Here is a 24,937-nt window from a genome sequence, read left to right as displayed (position 1 = left end):
CAGAAGGATCTGGGATCAAATTAGGTTCTGCAACTATGCCTTTTTCCTTGAAAAGTCTTTAACATATATGAGCCTCACTTTCTTCATCTGTCAACTTAGGGTTTGGGCTAAAAGTTCCCTTCTGGCTCCAGATGAAATGAGAAAGTGTGCTTAAAGTGTTTTCCAAACCTTCAGTTGTTATATGTGAATTAATGTTATTATTGGGTCTTCTACTTATGGCTCCAGCATCTCATGTGGTTCTCTTTCATGTCCCTTGGTTCTCTTTTCCTAATTGCAGCTTGGCAATGCAAAGGACATTAGAGGATGAAGAGGAGCAGGAGCGAGAACGACGTCGGAGGCACCGAAACCTGAGTTCTACTACAGATGATGAAGCCCCCAAAGTAACCCACAATGGAGACCAGCCAGCAGTGGAAAGGTATGTACCCATTTCCACTCACGTGAATGGAGTTGGGGGAGGAAGGGAAAAGGGCAGGGAATCAGTTTCCCTGTGAATCATAGTGGTAAGATGACTGACTTTGAAGTCCAAAGACTTGGGTTCAAATCCCTCTCTGACATTGACTATATGATCTAGGACAACTGCCCTCTCCAATCCTCAGTTTCTTCATCTTAGAAAGAGCAGGTTGCCCTAAATGCCTTCTGAGGTCCCTTCTGTCTCTAGCTCTATAAGCTTATGAATCTATGGTCTAGCTGGGGGAGGAGGGACAGAAACAGGAATGAGACTGATGCAATGAAAATGTGCCCCAAGGCTCTTCATAGACCTTCTGAGTCAAAACTGCTTTCTCTAACACAAATGAAAATGAAGGATAAAACCAAAAAGCATCTCAGTGTTGGGGCAACTAGGTGGCACAGTGGATAGAATGCCAATCTAGGAGTCAGAATTCAGTAGCTGTGTGACCCTAGATAAATCTCTTCATTTTATTTGTCTCAGTTTCTTCCTATGTAAAAGAAGCTGGAGAAGGAAATGACACACCGTTCCAGTATCTTTGCCAAGAAAACCCAATGGGGCCATAAAGTTAGATGCAACTGAAAACCACTGAACAACAACAAAAATCTCAGGATAGTGGAAAGACTATAGGGGTGAGGATTAGGAGCCTGGAATTCTAAGGCATGGCTCTGTCACTATGCAACTTTGGACAAGTCACTTTCTGGGCCTATTCTTAGTTCCATAATTTTATCTGTATTTCATGCTCTTTGAGGTCCCTCCCAGTGGTAAGTCTCCTATGGGACCATATAACTCCTACCTACCCCATATAAGTCCTACCCTCAACCACTTTATTAAATTCAGGAATTTATGCTCTAACTAGGTTAGGTGAACTAACACTGTACTTGGTATTCTTGGGATACAAAAGGGAACAAAGTAACAGTTCCTACCTTCAAGGAGCTTACATTCTACTAGGGAGAAATATATTCACAGATATGTATATAAACAAAATATCTACTGAGTAAATACGAAGTAATTTTGTGCTTCAGATAAAGCTAAGCATTCAGTTAGGTACAGAAGTGGAGGATGAGCTTTCCAGGCATGGGGAACAAGGGCATATAGGCAAAAGATGAATTCATGTTCATGTAAAGGGAAAGAGAGAAGACCAGGCTGTCTGTAACATCCCCACCTCCTGTCTTACAGGCTCCCAAGCCTGGAGGAAGCTGAGGCCCCCAAGCTTCATTCCTCTGTCAAAGATGAAGAGGATGAGAATTTCCAGGCAGTTCTAAGAACGAGACAGGAACGGAGGCTGCGGCGACAGGCCTTGGAGACTTCCCAGTCCCCCATCAAGGAACAGTTAGAAGTAGAAGAGAAAAAAGAGAGCCAGGGTGCAGTGTGGGTCACACAGCAGCCCCCAGTGCCCCAGAAGGAGATAGTTCCTCCACCTAGACGAAGATTAAGCCAGAAGCAGAGAGGACCCTGGGCCAGAGATGAGAAGAGTCTGGAGGGAAGAGAGACAAAGGAGGAGAAGACACTGGATCAAAGGACAGTTTCAGCCCCAGAAAGGACACCAGTCCAGGATCAGTCAGCCTCAGAGAAAAAAATAGCTTCAGAGAAGACACCAGTCCAGGATCAGACAGTCCCAGAGAAGAAATTAGCTTCAGAGAAGACACCAGTCCAGGATCAGACAGTCCCAGAGAAGAAATTAGCTTCAGAGAAGACACCAGTCCAGGATCAGACAGTCCCAGAGAAGAAATTAGCTTTAGGGAAGACACCAGCTTCTGAGAAGGTATCAGTCCTAGAAAAGACATTGACCCCTGAGGAAACATTGGCCCCAAAGAAGTCATTAGCTGGGGAAAAGCCGATGATTTCAGTGAAGACATCAGGCCAAGAGAAGGCATTAGTTTTAGAAAAGGTATCTGCTTCTGAGGAATCCTTGACCCCAAAGAAGGTGTCAGCTCGGGAGAGGGCACTGGCTTTTGAGAGGGCATCAGCTCAGGAGAAAACACTGAACCCAGAGAAGGGGGAAAAGGGATCGACTCGGGAAAAAGTACTGACCTTAGAGAAGAATTCAGCTCAGGTAAAAGCAACAGCTTCAAAGAAGCTGAGCCTGGAACAGGCCCCAGTTCAGGCTCAAGAGCAGAAGGACTCTGAGAAAGGTGTGCCAGAAAAAAAGGAACCACAAATAAAGGAGACCTCAAAGAAGTCACCCTCCTCGGAGGGACCTGGAGAGGAGAAGAAGTCAGAACCTCAGGTAGTGGCTTCTCGCTTCAGGCCCTTCACTCTTCAGGTGGGTAGTACCTTTGGCTTTGCTTTCATTCTTCACCCTCTGCCATCATCCCATTACTTCCTGTCCTGTGTCCACTTCAATCAGTATTACTATGCTTTGCACATAGAGAACTCTAAATAATTGCTTTTTCATTCATTCATTCATTCATTCATTCATTCATTCATTCATTCATCTTCCCTCAGAGGCCAGTAGAATTATTGAAAGACTTTTCAGTCATCAATGACTGAGTCTGGCCTTAGAGAACTCTTTCCCTTCCAAATTTCTTAGGTGAAAAGCATTAAACACACTGAGTTCAGCCCCCAGATTAGATTAAAATGCAGATTGGGAAATACTGAACAATAATAATAAACATAGATTACCTTATGTTTTAAACAAAATTAATATGAGGATTACAGGGATCATTACACACCAAGAATATTCCCATGTGAAAGAGACACAATATAATTTTGGAGCTGGGGGCTGCTTGTAGAGTAGGACTTAATTCAACATTTGCTACTTCCCCTTTCTCCCTTTCTCCATTGACTCTGTCTCCATTCTCCACTGACTCCGTACCTTCTGACCTAGAAGATTTTTCCCCTAAAGTTCTTCCTAATGGCCTAATATTATTGGAATTTGCCCATGCCCTGGAGGCTGGTCATCCTGCAGTAGTTCACTGTCCTTTCAGAGGAGCATTGGGCAAGGGAGAAGTAGGAGTACCCTGTACCATGGACCTCCTACCAGAAGATGGGTAAGGGATAGGCAATGGAGGTTAAGTGACTTGCCCTGGGTCACACAGCTAGGAAGTCCAGTTTTGATTTTGATACAGTTCAGTATCAGATGGAAATGATGGTTCTGCCTTCTATCCACTGAGGTACCCAGATGCTACCAGAAACTCCTCCCTTTTAGTGTTTAACTAGGAAATCAGAAAGATGTGGATCCAGTGGGTCTGGAGTCAGGAAGACCTGAGTTCAAATCTAGCCACAGATATTTCTTAGCTGTGCGACCTTGGACAAGTCACTTAAGCCCTATATGCCAAGGATGCATCTGGGTGGCTCAGTGGATAGTGTGCTGGGCCTGGAGTCAGGAAGATTCCAGCTCAAATCTGGCCTTAGATACATCCTAGCTTTGTGACCCTGAGCAAGTCACTTAACCTCTGGTTGCCTAACCAAAGGATCCAATGGAGAAGGAAATGGTAGACCACTCCAGGACTCTTGTTAAGAAAACCCCTTGAATAGTCATGGCCCATGGGCTCATGCAGAGTTAGACATGACTGAATGACTGAATAGCAACAATAACCAAAGGAAACCAAAAGGGAATAATCTCTAAGTTTCCCTCCAGCTCCATAAATAAGAAAATAAGATTCCTTTTTTTCTTCCCCAGATAGGAATTCAAGTCAGTCTAGGGTCCCTACAGGGGTCCTCTGTAGCATACACAGAAGACTCCAAAAAACTGTGACTGGTGCACAGTAGTGTTCCAGGACGAGATGATCTTCTTGTTCTCTCCTTCAGGTAAAGATTCCAAGCAAAGAGGCAGAAACAGAATTGGCCTCTCCAACCCAAATCTCCTACAGCAGTTCCCTCAGACGCTCCAGCCCCAGGACCATCTCCTTTCGGGTAAGGATCAGAAGAGAGAAGAAGGTCTCTGTACCACAGAATTATAGACCATTTGTCTCTATATTCATGGCAGACAAAGTTGGATAAAATGGATGCTTTTAATAGTATAAGGGAGTTAGGTTAGACTCAGAAAAGATCTTCCTGATGGGTAGGGAGTTGGTAGATAGACAATTGCTAAAAGGACTAGAATCCCTTTATAATGAAAATAACTAGAAATGAGCAATTAGTTGCTCTCAAAGGTCCTAAATGGCCAAGTTGATAAGTACAGTGTGTTGCCAATATAGGCAGCCACACCTGGTGAGAAAGGCTGGAGGTGCTAGGCAAATCATATATTTGGGGGTGGCTGCTTTGGGGATATGCCTAGTTCATCCTTTATTATGCAACTTCTACCTCTCACCAACTCTACCCTCACCCCCCATATCTTATAATTCCCCACTTTGTAGAATTTCCAGATGGCTTCTAAATCTATAGTCCCATATCCCGATCCCCAATTTCCACTCTGTGCCACATAAGTGCCCCACATACCAGGCACCTTGGTATAGTAAAATGCTTCCGAGTCAGGAAAACTTGGGTCCAAATTTCATCTCTGAAACTCACTGCCTGTATGAGCTTGAGTAAGTCAGTTAACTTCTCAGAACCTGTTTCCTCTTCTAGGGAGTTGAGTTGGATGCTCTTCAAGGTCCCTTTCGAGTCTAAATCTATGATTCTATTGTTCTAGGAACCATTCTTCTAGGGTACTCTTACCAGGGCACCAGGGCAGCTAAGTGGCACAGTGGACAGAGAACTTAGAGTAAGAACAATTTATTTATCTTTGTGGGTTTGAATCTGGCCTCATACACTTGCCAGTTGGGTAACTCTGGGCAATTTACTTCGCCCTGTTTGCCTCAGTTTCTCATCTGTCAAATGAGCTGGAGAAGGAAATGGCAAACCATTCCAATATCTTTGCCAAGAAAATCCCAAATGGGGTCATGAAAGGTTGGATATGACTGAAAAACAACCACACTCCTACCACACAATTCCCATCCTCACTACATAACAAAATTCCCAACCTGCACCGTACAATCCTAATTCCTATGTCATGACTCCCTCTCTCCCCATACTATATAAACCTCATCATATAACTCATGCCTATTACCATATATTTCTCAACTTGTACCTTATGAGAAAGTGTATGGTAGCACAAAGAGTGTTAGAATTGAAATCAGGGGAGACTCAGGTTCAAATGCTACCTATAGTGCCTTCCAACTGTGTGATCTTGAGGTTACTTAATTTCTTTAAGACTCAGTTTTCTCATCTGCAAAATCATTCTTCTAGTACTTACCTCACTGATTTATTGAGGGGCATTCCTGAGATTATATAATATGCTTTGTAAACCCAAAAGTAGCATATGAATGTCAAGTATTATAATGAATAATTTTTATTGTTTAGCAAAGTACTATGTTATAATTTATAATCATGCTCAACAACTCAATCTCTAATTGGATTATTAATACTTTAATTCATTTTTAGTCATTGTAAACTCTAACCCTATAACTTATACTTCCCAGAAGAGCTCTAAATCCTTAAGCCTTCCCATCTTTTAACCCCCTACCACAGAGCTTCTCCCGCCCCACCCCTCACACAAAAAAACTCCCACAGAACTTTCCCCAGCCCAGAAGAAGGTTAGGAGTAAGAGCAACAACATTCTTTTCTCAACACCGCCTTTAGCCTTACTCTAATTAGATCAGCATTTGGGATAGGCAATGAAAGCCACTTTTCCCACTGAGTCTTATGAATATTTAGTCAGGTTTTTCTTTTAAACAAAGAGGTAATCTACATAGGTATGAGAATAAGAGATAGACAAATAGTAATAGACATGTTTGAGACTCACTCCCTTAAGGTGAATTCTTTCCTCACCAACAAAATTTATTTCTCTTTCCAGATGAGCCCTAGGAAAGAAAACCCAGAGACAACGTTTACTCGTAGGTAAGGGTTTTGAGAGGGTCTGCCCTCTTTTATTCAGTTTGATTCAATAAGTATCTATCTACTAAACTCTTCTTCTGTGCCTAATTCTGTATGAGATTATGAGAGAAATTCAAGAGATAAACCCTATACTCAGGGTCCACACAGTGAATCTAGAGAGACAAAGCTCACAGTGATGAAAGAAATGATTCCGAGAATAAGCCTTAAAGGGAGTTACAGAAGACAAGAAGTCAGTGTAGGCTGGGATACTCTGGGAAGACTTCTTGGGAAGGAATGGAACTTGAACTGGGTCTTGAAGACTGATTAAGATTTAAGAAGGATGAGAACAGCCCAGATAGGGACACCAATAATCATAGGAGAGGAGGGAAATGATGGTTCCTCAAGAACATCATGAGGCACAAGAATAATCACTACTGGATCTAGTTCATTCAGACCAGGATTCTGTTGTTCATAGGTATGCAGGGGGAGGGTCTGTTTGTTCTCTCTAATATCACTTTGAAGAAAAAATACATTTCTTAGGCACTCTCTCTGATTCTCTCTTTAATGAATTCAGTGGAATTCTTTTGGAATTAACTCCAGCAATGTCAATAAACACTCATTAGACTCCTGCAGCAAGAGCACTGTGCTAGAACTTAAAAGGGATGAAAGATTAACCAAAGCACTGTACCTGCCCTCACAAGGCTTACAGTCTAGAAGTCACAGAGCTTCACTTGGATTCAGTTTTCCAGAGAGCCTCCAAATCTTTGATCCTATAATCATTATTGGCTTCAGAGGAGGAGAATATTCAGAGATACTATTTGAACTGGACTTCAGAGAATGGGTAGGAATGTGGGGTGAAAAGGACATTCCAGAAATAGAGAAGAAACAAAAGCAAATGTATGAATTCAGGATTGTGTAATAGTTAAGAGGACCTCTGACCTGGATGCTCCCCCACAGAAGGTTGGGAAATACATGAAACAAGACTGGAAAAGTAAGGTGGTGGCAGCTTATAGAAGGCCTGAAAGAAATTTTGACTTTATAATAATTTTGTTGTTCAGTGGTTTCAGTCATGCCCTACTCTTTGTAATCCTCTTTGGGGTTTAATTGGCAAAGATACCAGTGTGGTTTACCATTTCCTTCTACAGCTCATTTTACAGATGAGGAAACTGAGGCAAAAAAGAATCCAGGGTCACACAACTGGTACTTGTCTAAGGCCGTATTTGAACTCAGGAAGATGAATCTAGCACTCTATCAGCGCCACCTAGCTGTCCATTTATAATAATTATATTATATATATTATATATAAAAATATAAATATAATTATAATAATAGTATATATATGATATATATATATATATGAAGTACTAACTTCATAGTTTACACATGATTTCTCACAATTCCATGAGCCATGGAGTATGCCATTATTGTCATCCTCATTTTACAGTTATCAAAACTGAGGATGAGAGATGTTATGTTAACTTGCTAGAGCCAATGCTCTAGCAAGCCTAGGCTTTAGACTCCATGGGGTTCTCTCCTCTATACTTCCATTGGAAAGTGAGAACCATTAAAGGTTTTTGAGCAGAGGAGCAACACAATCATAGATCTATGAATGAGTAAAACTAATCTATTTATATGTCTATGCCACCTGATGGACTTCTTAACCCAATGGATTCTCAGAGTTTATTGCCATAGTCTGAAAAGGGTATTTCCTTTTGTTCCCTAGCCTTGAAGTTCTTCACTTAGAGCCCTTCCTGTCCTATTCAGAATAGAATTCTTCCTCCCTTCTTTAGTGAAGGGTTTGACAAGTTATGATTGAAGGTTGGGGGTATAGTTCTGTCTTGAGAAATATAGGTGGGCTGCCCAGTGTTCCCTAGGACTGGTGGATGGGAGAAGATTGGGAAGGTTGTGTATATATATATGTATATATCTGATTAATAGGGAGATCAACCTAAAAGGAAATTTCAAGGGAGGCTAGACAGAAATGGAAAAAGGAGAAAGCTTGTTACATAAAAGAGGATTTTGAGGAGAGCTAGGAAGGAATGAAGCAGGAAACTTGGAAGGCTTGTCATGCCCCAGGGACAGCTAAGAAAAAACCCTTAGATAGAATCCTTGGATTCTGCCAAAGGCTTATTCATTTATAGCTTGTGCCCTCTGGCCCAAGGAGAAGTTTCCTGGTCTACTATGGGATTTGGGATTTTTGGTGGGGACAGACCAGTGTCTGTCACTCTACTACATTGCTTATATCTTGAGTTAAGACATGGAAAAAATGGTGGATGCAAAATAAGGGGGAAATATGACCTTTGTTCTTGGAAAATTCCCTCTCTGGTGGAGGATGCCCTCCTCCTGTCCTTAAGAAGCTCTCTGTGTGGGGATGGAAATACAGTCCCACCCCTTTCAAGGAGTTCCCAATCTGATGGGCACATACATTAAAGAAAAAGCTAAAGACATATTGTTCTCTTTATTCCTTCCTCTCCCCCACTCCTAAAGGACAAATGGAACAGATTCCTCTCCAACCTACTGAGCGCAGCATACTTTACACTAAGGGGCCTCCCATTCCAAGAATGTCCCTTGTCCTCAATCTTTTTTCCTATGTAATCATTGTTCTCAGAGTAGGTTGCTTGGGCAGAGGGACTACCAACCAGGAGAAGCTGAGCAATATATCATCTCCAGATGGAGGTAGGGTGGAGTACAAATCAACAGAACTATTGAAGTGCCTATCTCTGGCACCAGGTGGCAGGCTGGGAGCACAACTGCCCTCTTAATGATCCCAGCTCTCTGGGGAGGGGAGAAGGGGAGCGATTACTTGATGCAGAAAGTTGTTTTCCACTCCCACGCCCACCCCACATTCCCAGGGGCTCTGGACAGAGACTTGGTCTTGGTGGAACTTCTAACCAACTCTTTTCTCCTACCTTTCCTTCCTCCTCTTGCTTTTCATCCCAGTGCCAGTGTGAGGCTCCCAAGCAATACAGTCAAATTAGGGGAGAAGTTGGAGAGATACCACACAGCTATACAGGTGAGTAGATGGAAACAGGCCCAAATGTGGGTGGGAAGGGAAGAGCCCAGGAGTAATCCAGGTGGATACGTAGAAGAAAAAAAATGGGAGTAAGTGGGACCTGGCCTCCTTTATGCCAAAGTCCCTGACACTATGGGACTTACCTTCTTTTTCCTTCTCCCTTCCATCCCTTCCTACCCCTGAATCCATATACTACTCCATCATTGCTTCAGAGTAACTGAGGGTTTCTGTTTTCTCTGTTCCCAGAGGTCAGAATCTGTTAAGTGTCCAGGCTCTTCCAGGACTGAGTTCTTTGTGGCTCCTGTTGGGGTGGCCAGTAAGCGGAGCCTCTTTGAGAAAGAGCAAGTCAGGAACAGTAGGGCTGAGCCTCCTCTGAGCAGAAAGGTAAGGAAGATTCATGCTGGGCGTCTCTCTGTCTGGATTTCTCCTCTATCTAGGCTCCTTCTTGGAGTGGGGAACCAAGGGAAGATATACTTTCTTTGGGCTCCTCTTCTTCCCACAACCCCAGAAGTGGTGTAGTTGCTTATGGTAACTGTATCTCATGCATATTCTGGAACAGTCCTGATTCCAAGGCAGGTGTAGTGGGAAGAGGGACATTTTAGACCATGTGTTCCAACCACTGCTACATGAAATATTATCACTGTAAACATATAGCCCCCCTTCTGACACTACCCAGACACACTATTTTCAACACCTAGAACCTTGTCAACATCATGGCTTGCCCAGATGGAAACATCTGTATGAGTCCCAGTAAGGACAAGTTATTCCTCACTCTTGCCACATTATAGGGCCAGCATACTATAGTCAGTCAGCCAACTAACATTTATTAAGTGTCTGCTAAATTCCAGGCAAACTATAGTGGATAGAGGATTAGACTGGGAGGCAAGAAGAGCTGGATTTGAATTCTGATGAGATATTTACTAGTATTGAAGGGACTTTCTTAATCTCCCTCTGTCTCTTTAAGAGTAGAAGGATTTCTAAGTAAGAGCAGCATAACTGACAGGTTTCTTTTAGAGTGAGCCAGACCTGAAGATTCTGTTACCTAGGAGATGAGATCTAGAAATTAGGAGACAGGGGACAGCTAGGTGGCTTAGTGGATTGAGAGTCAGGCCCAGAGATGGGAGGTCCTGGGTTCCAATTTGACCTCAGACACTTCGTAGCTGTGTGACCTTGAGCAAGTCACTTAACTCCCATTGCCTATAAAAAAAATAAAATAAAGAAGGAGACAGTTGAGAATTGGGACACTTTTCTCTCTGGAACCCTAGAGAGCAGGAGGTTAGTTTGTCTTTGCAACTGGAAGTTTTTACTAATGACAGTCGGGATAGAAAAACAGATTTAAGGATTTGTAGGTGGTAGCTGTTTATTTATTAGCATAGGAAGTTAGTTAGAGAATAACTTTAAGATAGACAGTGTTTGTAGTTTAGGCCTGGTATTTGCCAGGCAAGAAGATCCTGTCCTCAAAGACAGAGTAGGGTTTTTTAGAAATTTTAGGTAGGATTAGGAATTCAAGTGTAGTTATAAGATTAATAATGTTTCTTTCCTCCTTTGTATTTTCTTAGCTGTACTTCCTCTCGAAATAAACTAAGTGTTTTATCAAACTGTTCTTCTCACCTTTGTCAAACTCCTACCAAAATTAACCCTTAACAGCCTGGAAAACCAGGTAGGAGTTTGAGTAATCTGTTAATCTTCTGTTCTTTTTCAAATTTAGTCAAGTAATCATGGTGCTAGATATCATGGTACAGGTAGTGAAGAAAGAGGTTCCACTTTATCTCAAGCAACTCCCACTACTGGGGAACTTTACTGAGATCTTACACCTCATAGTTTTAGGTTGTCTCTGGTTATTACTGTTTGTGGGAGTATTTGTTCTGACAGGATTACTTCAGGGATGCCAAATTTATGAAATATTTGGTCTAATCTTTTCTAAGAAAAGGAAATAGCTGAAAGATAGCTTAATGGAGACTAAAGTTGTATATCTTGAAGACCCCATCTCTTAAATGGCCAAAACTATTTCTCAACAGAATGAAACTATTTCTAGAGCTGTGTGCCTTGAAGAGTGCATTTTTCAATTGACCAACACTATTTCTCGCCTGAATAAAACTATCTCTCACGTTACCCAATCTGCCTTTCCTATTGTTTATACATTTTCCACCAAGGCAACTAAAGCAAAAACCCAAGAGAAAAAAGATACAATCTTACTCCCCTTAAGAGAAGTACCAACCTTTAATACCCTCAAAGAGCTAGTTACCATTAGACAACAAAGACCATTTACCCCTCAGGATATTGAGGGATTTAAGTGGAGCTCCCTTCTTTTGAGGAGGAGCCCATAGCTGTTATCAAAGAGCTGGAAACCATATGCCAAAAATTTGATCCAACATGGATTGATTTTGAGCATTTGCTAGATGAATTAACAGAAAGGGAAAAGGATGAGATTATCAGGTTTATTCATGCGGTTTTGGATCCAGTTCACTGGCATTTTACCCTCATTGGGATTTTAATGATGAAGGGGACTATGCGAGATTGTGTCAAGATAGAGAGACAGTACTTATGTCAATGAGAATATGGTCCAACAGACTGAGTACCTGGACAAAATTTGAGCAACTAAAACAATAGATTGGAGAAACTCCTTCACAGTTCATGGACTGACTTGTAGAACTGGGAGGAATATATATAGACCTAGATTTGACCACAGAAAGGTTATATTAGAAAGTTGAGAAGGCAGTTTGTGGAAAATTGTTGCAGGGTGGTCACAGGCTACTTTAAAACCAGTTGTCCTAACTGTATGAATATGGACATTGATGAATTAAGAAGAGTTGCAGTATATGTATAATGGACATGAATGGAAAGATAATGATGATAGTGATTTAGTGGAAGCATTAAGAAAGGAGATAAAAGTATTAAAGGGAAAACTTGAAAAAAAGAGATACAAAATTTAGGGTAGGTATGGCTCCTGTGTGAGAATATATAAAACAAAGACCAACATGTTACTTATGTAGAAAAAGGGGACACCTGACGATAAATTGCAGATTCCAAAAATCAAATATTCAATAATTTTAGAAATAATGGTGGGGACTTTAGGAATAACTATTCTAGGAACAACAACTATTTTAGAAATAATAACAACAGAAACAATTTCAGAAATAACAATTATGGAAATTATGGGAATGATAGAACCAATAACCAAAATTAGGCAAATGACATTACAATATATCAGAAATGGGGAACATCCATGTAATAGCCAAAATGTAAATCCTCCTCAATGAGAGGAATCTCAGAGAAGTGCACATGGACTTTTATGAAGGTTTGAGAGGGGAGAAAGGACTCTAGAATCAGAGATTGAAACATTTGTTTTTTCAGATACTGATATAATTACATCAGTCATCCCAGTCCATTCTCCCCCAAATAGCAATGAAGCACATGTGACATTGAAAGTAGGAAATATGTTATACAATTGTCTACTAGATACTGCGGCATCAAGATCTGTGCTGATGAGTACACCTGATTCTAATTGTAATTCTGTTGGCTCTATTAGTATTGTCAGGGTATCTAAAACACATTTGGAAATCCAAAAGTTTTCACCATGAATGGTGTCTGTGGGACTTTTATCTGTGGAACATTCTTTCCTACTAGGGAGGTATCTTTTGTGTAAATTAGTAGCCATGATAATATGTACTCAAGATGGCGATATTACATTAGAACTACCTGAAGAATCTCTGAATTTGTTCCCTGTACTCTTTCTAGATAGTTAGGAGATGAATAAAACTCCAATCTTTAAAATACCAACAGATATATGAGAATCTCTCTGGGCTACATCTTCTACCAATGTAAGCCTGCCTAAATCAGCTGTTCTGGTCCAAATTAGAATGAGAAGGGCCCACGTCCATCTATTCCTCAATATCCATTATCAAAAGAAGCATTTGAGGTAATTAACCAAGTGATAAATTTTTTAATTAATCAGAAAATAATAATCCTATGCAAATCAGAATATAATAGACCTGTCTTGCCTATTAAAAAAATAAAAATTAGATGAAAATGGAAAAATCTGCTTATTGATTTGTTCAAGATTTAAGGGCTATTAATAATCATGTCATCAAAAGACAACCTATTATTCCAATTCCATCAACTATTATTTCCTCTATTCCTAGCACCACTAAATATTTCACAGTAGTAGATTTGTGTTTCATCCTTTTTTCACTACCCATCCATGAAGATTCCTGAAACATATTTGCACTCACCTGGAAAGGTTCTCAATATACTTGGTGTCATCAAGATTACATAGAAAGTCCAACTTTATTTTCTCAAAATTTGACACAAGATTTGGCAAATGTTGAGTTTAAGGAGAACAATTTAATAGACTTTGTGGGTGTTTTGCTCTTGGTGTCTCCCAAAAGAGGACTATTTAGGATTTGTTTTAGCTGAAGGTGCCTGTTTCATTTCTCCTAAGTGTATTGAAGATATCTAAAAATTGAGTGCCTCATCCACTAAAAGACAATTGAGAGTAATTTTGGGGACAACAGGATCTTGCAGGCTATGAATTCCTTGCCATGGGGAAATCACTAAACCCCTTATAGCACTAACAAAAGGTACAGTCATGGAACCATTTAAGTTGGATGCAGAACACTTAGCAGTGCTTAATAAATTGAAACAGGCTATCCTGTCCGTCCCTGCTCTAGGCATTCCAGATTATAAAAAACCATCCACTCTGCATGTGCATGAAGGAAAAGGAGAAGCTTTAGGTGTTTTAACACAATCTTTGGGACCTGTTCAATGTCCAACTGCACATTATTCAGCTCAACTAGACCCATTAGCTTCCGGAGCACCACCATGTCTTAGAGGTGTAGCAGCAACAGCTTTGCTAGTAACAAAATCTGTGATTTAGTACTGAGATGCCTACTAATGATAATGTGTCCTCATAAAGTAGCAGCATTATTACTAAGGCATAGAACACTGGCATTTTCAGACCAAAGACTTATAAGATATGAAATAACTTTATTAGGCAATAAAAACATAATTTTAAAATGCTGCACCACACTCAATCTTGCTACCTTGCTTCTAGATTTACCAGTCACCCGAGAACCATTGCATAGTTGCGAATCATTAGTATCTGTGGCAGAAAAACCTTGTGAAAATCTCCTGGACACTCCTTTAGAAAATGCAGATCTAGTTTTGTTTATAGATGGTTCTTCCTTCATGAGAAATGGTATATGTTACACTGGAGCAGCTGTAGTCACAGAATTTGTCACTCTGTGGTCAGCTTCACTATCATCAAATATAAGTGCTCAAGGTACAGAATTAACAACATTAAAGCAAGCCTGTGTAGTCACAAGAGACAAGAAAGCAACAATATACACTGATTTGAAATATACATTTAGAATATGTCACCCTATTGGTACTCTTTGGCTTCAAATGGGATTTTTAACATCAGCTGGCAAAACTATTGCAAATGCTAAAATTATCAATGAGGTTCTTTCAGCTCTCCAACTACCTGAAACCCTGGCTGTTGTACATTGCTCTGACCATACAGGTGGAACTCACCCTGTTTTGAAAGGAAACCACTGATCAGATGTTGCTGCAAAACTTGTTGCTATAGAAGGCCCTGAATTGATCTTAAATTTGGCAATTATCAATGAATCAGTTTTATCCCTTGCATATAATGAAAAAGAGGTTAAAACATGGAAATAAAGCTTTAAGACAAAACAAGTTAATGGTGTATGGGTTACATCTGAAGGAAAACCAATACTTCCTAGAACATTTTATCATCAAATCTGCCAATTCATCCATAAAAATGTTCATTTTGGAATCCAAGGCATTGTAACTTCTGTAAAGAAAGTATGGATACCCATTGGCATAACCAACATTGCCTCTAAACTATGTGCAGGCTGTCTGACTTGCCAAGCATATAACCAGCATATCTTTTGCAGAAAAGTTTTTGGTGGATGTCCTTTAGCCTACACACCATTTGAACATCTCCAAATTGATTTCATAACAATGCCAAAAGTTGGACATTATAAATTTTGCTTAGTTATAGTAGACCAGCTAACCAGATGTCCAGAGGCATTTCCAGTGAGTAAAAATAGAGGTGTTTGTTGCCAAAATACTTTTTTTTTGGTTTACCAGAAAGGATTTATTTGGACAGGTCAACTCAGTTACAGATTTGGCTTTATCTCAAATATAATCATGTTTAGGAATAACACTAAAATTTCATGTACCATACCACTCACAGAGCTCAGGGCAAGTAGAAAGAATGAACAGACAACTGAAGACCATGATTGGAAAATTATGTACTAAGACTCATTTGAAATGGCCTAAAGTGCTACCTGTAGTGTTATTCTACCTTCAAAGCAGGCTAAGGGGAGATCTACACATCTCACCATTTGAGGTGCTGTTTGGTCATCCACCAATTCATGCAAAACTCTTTAACCCTGGATATACATCATTGTTAGGAGGAGATACTACTATTGCCACATATATATGAGATCTGCAAATCAAGATAAAAGAACTTCAAGAATCAGGAACCATGGTACAAACTGGACTTATAGACTTCTCTAAATGATTTAAATCCAGGAGATGTAGTGTATGTAAAGAACTTCCAATGTGCTGGAACAACTCAGCCAGCCTGGGAAGGGCCATCCCAAGTACTTTTAACAACCTCTACAGCAATCAAAATAGGAGAAAAGATATCATGGATTCATTGCTCTCATTTGAAAAGAGTGCCTTCTATCGAAAATGACTGACTGCATACATCAAGGATAAGACTACAAATTGGACTACTATAACTGGACACTATTTTCAATGACATTGTACTCCTAAACTTATAGTTTGCTTTTCAATAAAAAGTTTTATTTTCTTGTACTTAAAGGTTTGATTTTGAAATAGAATGAGTAATACCCAATAGGTAAGTGTATAATTTATTCTGTTATAGTGATTTCTATTTAAAATGATTATTATTAAGATACTTTTATAGGATTATAGAAAAAGTTAAAATAACTGAATGATATATAAATCATAAAATGCTACAAAGTATTTATAAGTGTTGGTCAACACTTGTGTTTTTTATTTATTTATAAGTGTTGGTCAATCCCTCAGGAGGGATATTATACCCACCTCAGGGGGGGGATATTGTATTTATATAATGTTCTAATTTTTTTATACAAAGTAACTATGAGATGAATTTGGATTAATATCTTTAGGTTTTTATTTCTGTATAGTCAGGATTGTGTTATTCTGTCACTGTAAATATTTGTCATTGTATATAATTTGAGACTTGCATGTTGCAGGGTTTGTTTTGCTTTGTTTCTTTCTCTCTTTACTTCTCCCTATTTCTAATATAGAGTATAAGATAGTTTTTGTTTGAAAGATCCATTGGGGAGACTGGTCACCCAAAGGATCTCAGGGGAGATTTGTTGAAAGGATTTTTTTAATCTCCCTCTGTCTTTTTAAGAGCAGAAAGATTTCTAAGTAAGAGCAACATAACTGATGGGTTTCTTTTAGAGTGAGCCATACCTGAAGATTCCATTACCGAGGAGACAAGATATATAAAGAAGGAGACAATTGAGAGTTGGGACTCTTTTTCTCTCGGGAACCCTAGAGAGCAGGACGTCAGTCTGTCTTTGTCTGCAACTGGCAGTTTTTACTAATGACAGTTGGGATAGAAAAATGGATTTAAGGACATACATTGATGGTAGCTGTTTATTAGCATAGGTAGTTATTTAGAGAATAACTTTAGATAGACAGTGTACATAGTTTAGGCCTGATATATGCCAGGCAAGAAGAACCTATCTTCAAAGACAGTAAGAGTAGGGTGTTTTAGAAATTTTAGGTGAGGATTAGGAATTTAAATATAGTTATAAGATATTAGAGTAATAATCTCTCTTTCCTTCTTTCTATTTTCTCTGTACTTCCTCTCAAAATAAACTAAGTGTTTTATCAAACTGTTCTCTCACCTTTGTCAAACTCCTACCAAAATGAACCCTTAACACTAGCCACAAAACCTCAGGCAAGTCACTTTGGTTCTCATTTTCCTCATCCATAATATGATGAAGTTGGATTCCATTATCTCCAAGCTCTATTATCTCCATTGCCTTCTAGCTATAAATCTAGACTCCTTTGATTCTGATTTTCCCATCTCCTTCTTTAAAAATTAATTAATTCATTTATTACAATAATATTCCCAGATATCTCCCTTTCTCCCTTCCCCCATATGAAAGACAGCATCATTTGACAAAAAGACATATGCATTTTATACAACTTTTTCTTACTTATTTCTACTTATCAATTCTTCCTCTGGAGGTGGACATCCACAAGTCATTCTTCAAACAATATTTCTGTTGCTGTACAAAATGTTCTCTTGGTTCTGCTAGTTTCACTATTCTTAAATTCACGTAGAAATTTCCATGTTATTGGCTTTAAAAAAATTAGCTTACTCCCTTTTCTAGTTTCTCCTTAACTCTACATCTCCTATTAGGGTGTATAAAGTGTTTAGGGAAGAATAACACCCCTGGTGTGAGGATTTGCTGAGTCCTATCCAGGACTGTTCAGCCACCTTTGGTTTCTACCCATCACTTAACTCTTACCTGTTAATTTAATCTAATTCATTTCAGTTAAATTATCTGTGGCTCTAAGAAGCTGTAGCATGTCTAGTGGCCACAGTCTGCTGAATCATCTTGGCAGATAGGATAAACCAAGTTGAGGGTAACCAACAGGCCCCCAACCCATTGGTGAATTAGGGAAGTATCTATCCCAAGTATGTGAAGATATGAAGACTTCCCCTGGTGGAATGAGTGCTTAAGAAAAATTTGTTCCAACAGCCATGGAGGTGGCTGAAGCAGGTGCTATAGAGCACTTAGAATTTAGCTAGACATTCAAGATGCCAAGGTCATCCACTGCATCCTGTGCCATCACCAGTTGTCCTGACTCTTGTCTTGCCACTGGACTTGGATGACTATGGAAGAGAGAGTGAGACTGATGACTTTCTGCAACTCTGCCTCACTTCAACGCAATTTACTCACAAGTCAAGATATCAAGCCAGGATGTCACTGGGCCAGTTAGGTGAATTTAATTTTTCTGAGACTGCTGCTCCAAGATTCTTAATCATGTATCAGCACAGGAAGACAACTCAAATATTCAGGAAGAATATTAATACTTAAAAATATAGGAAAGACAGCTAGGTGGCTCAGTGAGTAGAGAGACAGATCTGAAATTAGGAGGACCCAGGCTCAAATCTAGACTCAGACACTTTCCAGCTGTGTGACCCTGGGCAAGTCACCTAACTCCAGTTGTCTCACCCTTATTGCTCTTCTGCCTAAGAACTGAATTTGCATTGATTCTAAGACAGAAGTTAAAGGTTATTTAAAAAATGATGGGTCTTTGTTTTAGAGAGGAGTTTAGTAGTTATTAAAAGTTCTGCCTAAGTTCTCAAAGGGTGAATCAGCCTGATCTCTTCCTGTTTAGGTCTGGGCTCAGCTTCTCCATCTATATTATCTGTCTGAACTTTTATCTATTGATGGGCCAGCTTAATGGGCTATTCAGACCATTCAGTCGAACTCTTGATAACCCTATTTAGGGCTTTCTTGGCAGAGATACTACAGCAGTTTGCCATTTCCAGTTCATTTTACAGATGAGGAAACTGAGGCAGAGTTAATTGAATTGCTCAAGGTCACACAGCTAGTAAGTATCTAAGAATAGATTTGAACCCAAGAAGATGAGTCTTCCTGGCTCTAGCTCCCACATTCTATCTGCCAAGCCACCTAGCTGCCCAAGTAGGTGCTTAGTAAATGTATATTGACTAATTAACTACTTATCTCCACAAGAGGCATTATTTAACTATTTGATTTTTCCTGTTTGTATAAAGAGGCCAAACTATTTTGAGTGATCATGAATCTCCCTTGGGAAGCTTTACAGTGTTCCAGGACTTGATCCAATGAGCATAATATCATCTGCAGATAGGAGCACCTGGAATTCCTCTCTGTCCAAATCACCATGTTTGCAGATGACAATGAAACAGGGTTCTCATTGTTCTTGCCCTGAGTCCTCCAGAGTCCAAGTGACAGGTTATAGAACTTCTAAATATCAGAGTTGAAGGGTCCTTCATTATCATTATCTTTAAATTCAGATATCATTAAAGCAATCACAGTTTTTGAAGTGCCTACTGTGTGCCAGCCAGTGAGAAGAATTGAGAAGTCCCTGCCTTCAGGGGCTAAGTCTAGCATGGGAAACATGAGAAACAAAATGTACACATGTAAAAGCATGTAAGACAAATAGAGGTAAATTCAGGTAGAAGGTGCTAGCAACTTACTGAGGGCAGGAGTCAAGAAGGGCTTTATGTAGAAAGCAGTCTTTAGCTGAGCTTTGAAGAAAACAAGGACAACTAAGTGGTGCAATGAATAGACTTGGGTCAGGAAGACCTGAATTCAATTCCAGTTTTAGATATTTCCTAGCTGTGTGACCCTGGGCAAGTCACTTACCCCACCTGCCTAGTGCTTACAGTTCTTCTGGCTTAGAAACAATGCATGGAATTGATTTTAAAATAGTCGGTAAGGGTTTTAGAAAACTACAATAAAAAACCAATTAAACACTTACCTTAGGTCCAGGGTCAAGATAGGAAATTTAGATGAGACATTATCTCTGCCTTCAGAAATCTTATGTCTATTAGCAAAACAAATAGCAGTAACATATAGTATCATACAGGTTTATTGGAGGACAGAACCAAGTATTATGTGAGATTTGAGAGTGGGGAAAGGCCATGTTTACTTCATGTATCAATTCACGCTACAAGGTCCTTGACAAGGAGTAAGCCTTTCTTTCCTTAGATTTGCAGGTGTGACCTGGGCCTGGGCCAGAGGGAAAAAGAGAACCCTGTCTCAGGTGTGCAGGAGGAAGAGGCAGAACCTATAGCATTCTGGCTTTCTTTTGAAAATCTGGATATGTTGTCTCCAGAATCCCTAAATTTCAGCCTCTTTGTTGCCCTGTGACCTAGAAGTCAGTTCAGTCTCATTCTCTCTTTCCCTTTCTAGGAGGACCTGAGACTCTCAGGGGTGGTGACCTCACGGCTCAACCTATGGATCAGCAGAAGCCAGGATGCTGGAGGAGACCAGGACTCCCAGGTACTAGACTCCTTCCTGTTAATCTACAGAGTATGGACTGACCCAAGGAAAGGCCAAGCCAGTGCCTTGGAGTTCTGTTAATAGCTAACTAGAGGTGACTGAAGCACAGGTTCAGAATTCAGTGGGGTGAATGGGATGGGTTTTGGGTTAGAGGGAGTGGGGTTGTCCCCAGTGAGACCAGGCCAAGCAGCAAGAGGTTGGGTCTGGGAATCCTGAAGCCCAGCCACACATTGGGAAGACAGGGTCTGGGCCAGGTCCAGAATCCTTTCCCTTCTCTCAGTCACTGTTCTCTCATCAGGACGTAAGGAAGGAGGCAACATCTACTAAGAGGACCTCGTGGGGAAAGCAAGCCACCTCTCCCACAGATTCCTAGGTAAGGGGAAGCAGGAAGGGTTCCCAAGACCACTTGAATTTGGAATCTCTCTGACTCTTCAGCTGGAGATTTCTTCTTTGTCTGGATGTCTTCTTAGGAAGCAGGTGCCTGCCTAGGTCTTCCTCCTTTCCCTTTCTCAGTAGCGAAGTAGCAAGAGTATATGTATATCTGTTTCTGTATTGTAAAATTGCCAAGAGGGAGCTCAGGATAATGGATAGAGGGTTGGACTTGGAGTCAGGACATCCTGAGTGTGATCCTGGCTTAGATACATACTATTTGTGCGACCCTGGGCTTTTTCTGCCTCAATTTCCTCTTCTAAATTTCTATTCAATTCTATTTTCAATATTTCAAAATTCAATAAAATTCTATTCAATTCTAAAATTGAAATAATAATAGTACCTACTTCATAGGGTTGTTGTAAGGGTCAAATGAATTAATATATGCAAAGAATTCGCAACCTTAAAGCACTATGTTAGCTATTATTACCACTACTTTCTTCCATTATGTTTATTTGCATATAATATAATACAGTATATGAAATTCAGAAGTCTTCCCTCTCTTGCTATGTCTGGTTGAATTGGGTCAGCAGAGAGAAATGGTTAGTTGAGTTCCTCACTGTTCCCAGCCTCAGCTGGTTCCGCATAATTCATCTTCACATTTTCCTAGCAGACACTTTGGTTCTTGGCTACCAAGGCTTTTGGTAATGAGTTGGAAGTGTAGTGGGCACCTCCTTCTAGTCCTGAAGTTCAGGGGTCTCCCCCACCCCATCACCACTACAGCAGGACTAACTGATTTTTCTTCTAAGCCTTCCCTTCCAGATTTCTAATGCTCTAATGCTTTTGTCCCCACAGGTATGACAAGACGTACCCAGATGGGAAGGGCTGGATCTGCAGCCTACATGACAGGCCTGGGTGTTTGGTCAATGCTGTTCTTACTTCTCACTGCTCCTCTGTGAAGTTTCCCTTCTAGCCCCTGAAAGCTGGGACTGACTGGGCCTCAGACCATGGAGCACCTAAGAACACCAGAGAGAAATATCACTGTCAAAAGGGGTGAAAAGGGAGAAAGAGCTGGGCACTCCTGCTGAACTTCACCCAGATCCTTCTTTGCTGAAACCATCGGTCCCAGGAATACCTTGGCATCTTTACATCTTACTATAGGCACTCTCCTACCATTGAGGACTCTGGACAGGCACCAAAGGCTCTGTCACTCCACTCAAACCTCTTTCAGCTTAGCAAGGAGCAGGGATTGAATCCTGTTCATTGTGGGGGCCCCTTGGAGGGACTAGATAATAGCCAGAACAGTCCTAACAGGGATTAGATGAATTGTGGCATCTTTAGAATTCTGTCTTAAAATGATTCTCTCAGTCCTGGCTCATCACTAATGTACCTAGCAGGGTTCTCCCCCTACAAGGATTGAATCCTCGATATTGCCTCTCACCTCTGATGTTTTTCCCTACCCATAGTCCCCATCAATGACCCTCCCCTTTTCCCTCACTGGCTCCAAAGACCAGACATTTTGTTCACTTTTATCTACCCAGGACCAAATGGCAAGCAGGGAAATGTTGTCTTTGATATGCCTAGACCTTCAGCTCCCTTTTAAGGTGGCCACTCTCCTTCGGCTCTTTCTCTAATCTCCCCTACCCAAATCTATTTTTAGGAAAGGACATGATAAATAACATTATATGAAGCTATAACAGACTGATAACAACTTAAACTCTTTGGTTTTAAATAGTTCCAAAGCCTTAAACTATGATGATGAAACCAGGGGTGGAATCCTTATCAGTACCCTTGATAATGTCACCATTTGGGGGCATGCAGGTGACTTGGTAGATTGAGAACTAGGCTTAGGGGTGGGAGATTCTGGGTACAAATGTGACCTCAGACATTTCCTAGCTGTGTTATCTTGGGCAAGTTGCTTAGCCTCCATTGCCTAGCCCTTACCAGTGTTTTCCCTTGCAACCAATACACAGTACTGATTCTAAGACAGAAGGTAAGGGGTTTTATTTTTTAAAGGAAAAAGAAAAAAGAGAAAGAGAAAGATAAAAAGAAAGGAGGGAGAGAGGGAGGAAGGAAGGAAGGAAGGAAGGAAGGAAGGAAGGAAGGAAGGAATGAAGGAAGGAAGGAAGGAAGGAAGGAAGGAAGGAAGGAAGGAAGGAAGGAAGGAAGGAAGGAAGGAAGGGAGAAAGAAAGAAATTGGCACCCATTTCCAGTTCTCTTTTTAGTCAAATGTTGGCTGGGTCCCTTAGAGGCCAGAGTCATCCTGGAAGGTCACCCATGCCTGATGAAAATACAAAGTGGATGTTATTTAATGTCAAGGCCCTATGACCTTAGTGATGCTTGTCCACATGGTAGATTCACTAGGGTTGGTGTTCACTGCCAACCAACCAACTCCCTTTAACCTGATAATTAACCCCTGTGTGCTCAAGGAATGAAAAAATGTTTAGAAGTCTCATTTCAACTGCCACTTTACAGTTTTCTACCAATCCATGGCACATTCCACATTCTTCGGTTTATCCATTATTTTAGATTATTCATGTTCATGTTCCTTTCTCTCTGTGGAAAATCAAGAGTTAACTAATGACTGTTGTATGCCTTGAGGGTGGCTGTATTGGCACAGTGTTCACTCTGGGTTCAGATAACTGGCCAGGATCCTATGTGACTCTTGGGAGTGGCTCAGAGACCTGGAGGAACATTATTAACTATGTGACAGAGATTGTGGTAAGCAGGGGGAGAACTGAGCCACCTTCAATCACTCGGTGTACCAGTAGATATTTCTTTAGTGCTCATTGTATGCCAGCACTGTCTGTGGTGTGGGAGAAGGGAGTTTATTTAGACCTAGAGGGGTTCCTGTCTGACTGGATTATTTCTCTACTTCAGCCTCAGAATGGACCTGGAATAGTGGGGACCTTCTGAACTCTCCCCGCCTCAAGTCAGGATGCAGCTAGGGACTTGAGGGAGATCAGAGAACCTCTATTTAGAACTAGACAGGACCTTAGCAGTCACCTAGTCCCTAACTCCCTCATTTTGTAGATATGGAAAATGAACCAAAGAGACTGTGACTTCCCCAAACCCAGCATCCTCATTCCATTGCACCATATTGCAATGTGGTGAAAGTTCCGGCCTTCAGCTGGCTTCCAAGGCCCAGGTTAGATGTTCACAGGTCTCTGACCTATTGACACAAGTGCACAGAGCCCTGAGCTAGGAATGGGAACACTTACAAAGACAGATAAGATCTGCTCCTGCCCTCAAAGAGCCTTTCCTCTAAGAGGAGGAGGTAAGGCATGTACACATATAAATATAAAGAAAATTAGAATATGATAACTGTGTAAGAGGACTACAAAGTGCCCTGAAGTAAGAGGAAAGAGACCTTTTTCAATTGGGAGATCAGGGAAGTTTTTGTGGAGGAGATGGTATTTGAAGTGGACTTCAAGCTTGAGCTGGTCTCATGATCCCTAAGCATTCTGTTCTGCATCCTTCTTGGCCCTCACTTGGCAGACTTTGATGGAAACTGCCCTGTTCCTTCTAGGCATCCCAGAATTCCTCTTAGAGTGTCTTTTCAGTGCTGAAATAAAATTGTTTCTGGCTCCACATTATATATCCCTGATTACCTTTGAGCTGGGTACCTTTGATGCCAGCTAGAGAGGAAAGTAGGATCTGGGAGGCCAGTTGCAATTGTTTCATGTGGCATTCTGGGCGTGACAGAGATCAGGGAGGGAGATGGGCCAGGACGCAGAAAGCTGTGTTCCAACAGCCCCTCATTCTAAAGCCACCTGTCCTTGCCTCTCTCCGCAGAAGACTTCTTGTTCAGCCCCATCAAGGCAACCCTCACGATTTTTGACAGCCACAATCCTAAGTATCTTTCTCTGTAGAGCCCTTCAGGGAAACAGGTGCTCAAACCACGCCCCTTCCCATCCCAGCTGTCTGTTCTGCCTGACGCCTAATTGCTTCCACTCTTCAGAAATTCTGCCCTGTGTCCAAAACCCCGATTCCTTTCATCAGGATCCACTCCCGACCCACTCTTCTCTTCCCTGGGGACCCCACTCCTTCCCACCACATCACAGATCTCAGGAGAAGAGTCAGACTGTATAATCCCTCTTTACAAATGGAAAAACTCAGTTGCCTCCTCTGTGAACACGATGTCGAAAGAGCAGATCCCTCTCTGAGGACCCTTTTAATCCATCCGGTAGCCAAGGGTTCTCACTCCTAGAA

The 24,937-nt window shown here is 40.9% G+C and overlaps 1 protein-coding gene across 2 annotated transcripts; it reads left to right on the top strand.

Moving 5' to 3' along the window:
• The first annotated feature begins 200 nt into the window (after positions 1 to 200).
• Positions 201 to 24,318, top strand: LAD1 (ladinin 1). Of its 2 annotated transcripts, XM_056815715.1 has the most exons (9): positions 201 to 415; positions 1,625 to 2,711; positions 4,199 to 4,303; positions 6,225 to 6,268; positions 9,185 to 9,257; positions 9,504 to 9,641; positions 20,267 to 20,356; positions 20,655 to 20,729; positions 21,581 to 24,318. In XM_056815715.1, exons 1-8 carry the CDS (start codon positions 216 to 218, stop codon positions 20,727 to 20,729), a joined length of 1,812 nt encoding a protein of 603 aa, XP_056671693.1. In that variant the 5' UTR covers positions 201 to 215; the 3' UTR covers positions 21,581 to 24,318. The 2 variants fall into 2 exon arrangements, with proteins under 2 accessions (XP_056671693.1, XP_056671694.1); XM_056815716.1 differs by lacking the exons at positions 20,267 to 20,356; positions 20,655 to 20,729; positions 21,581 to 24,318 and adding an exon at positions 14,311 to 15,346.
• Positions 24,319 to 24,937: the final 619 nt, after the last annotated feature.

Source organism: Monodelphis domestica, chromosome 2, assembly GCF_027887165.1.
Source record: "Monodelphis domestica isolate mMonDom1 chromosome 2, mMonDom1.pri, whole genome shotgun sequence".
Lineage (NCBI taxonomy): Eukaryota > Metazoa > Chordata > Mammalia > Didelphimorphia > Didelphidae > Monodelphis > Monodelphis domestica.
The sequence above is the reverse complement of the archived record's forward strand: the minus strand, read 5'-3'. Positions and strand labels throughout refer to the sequence as shown.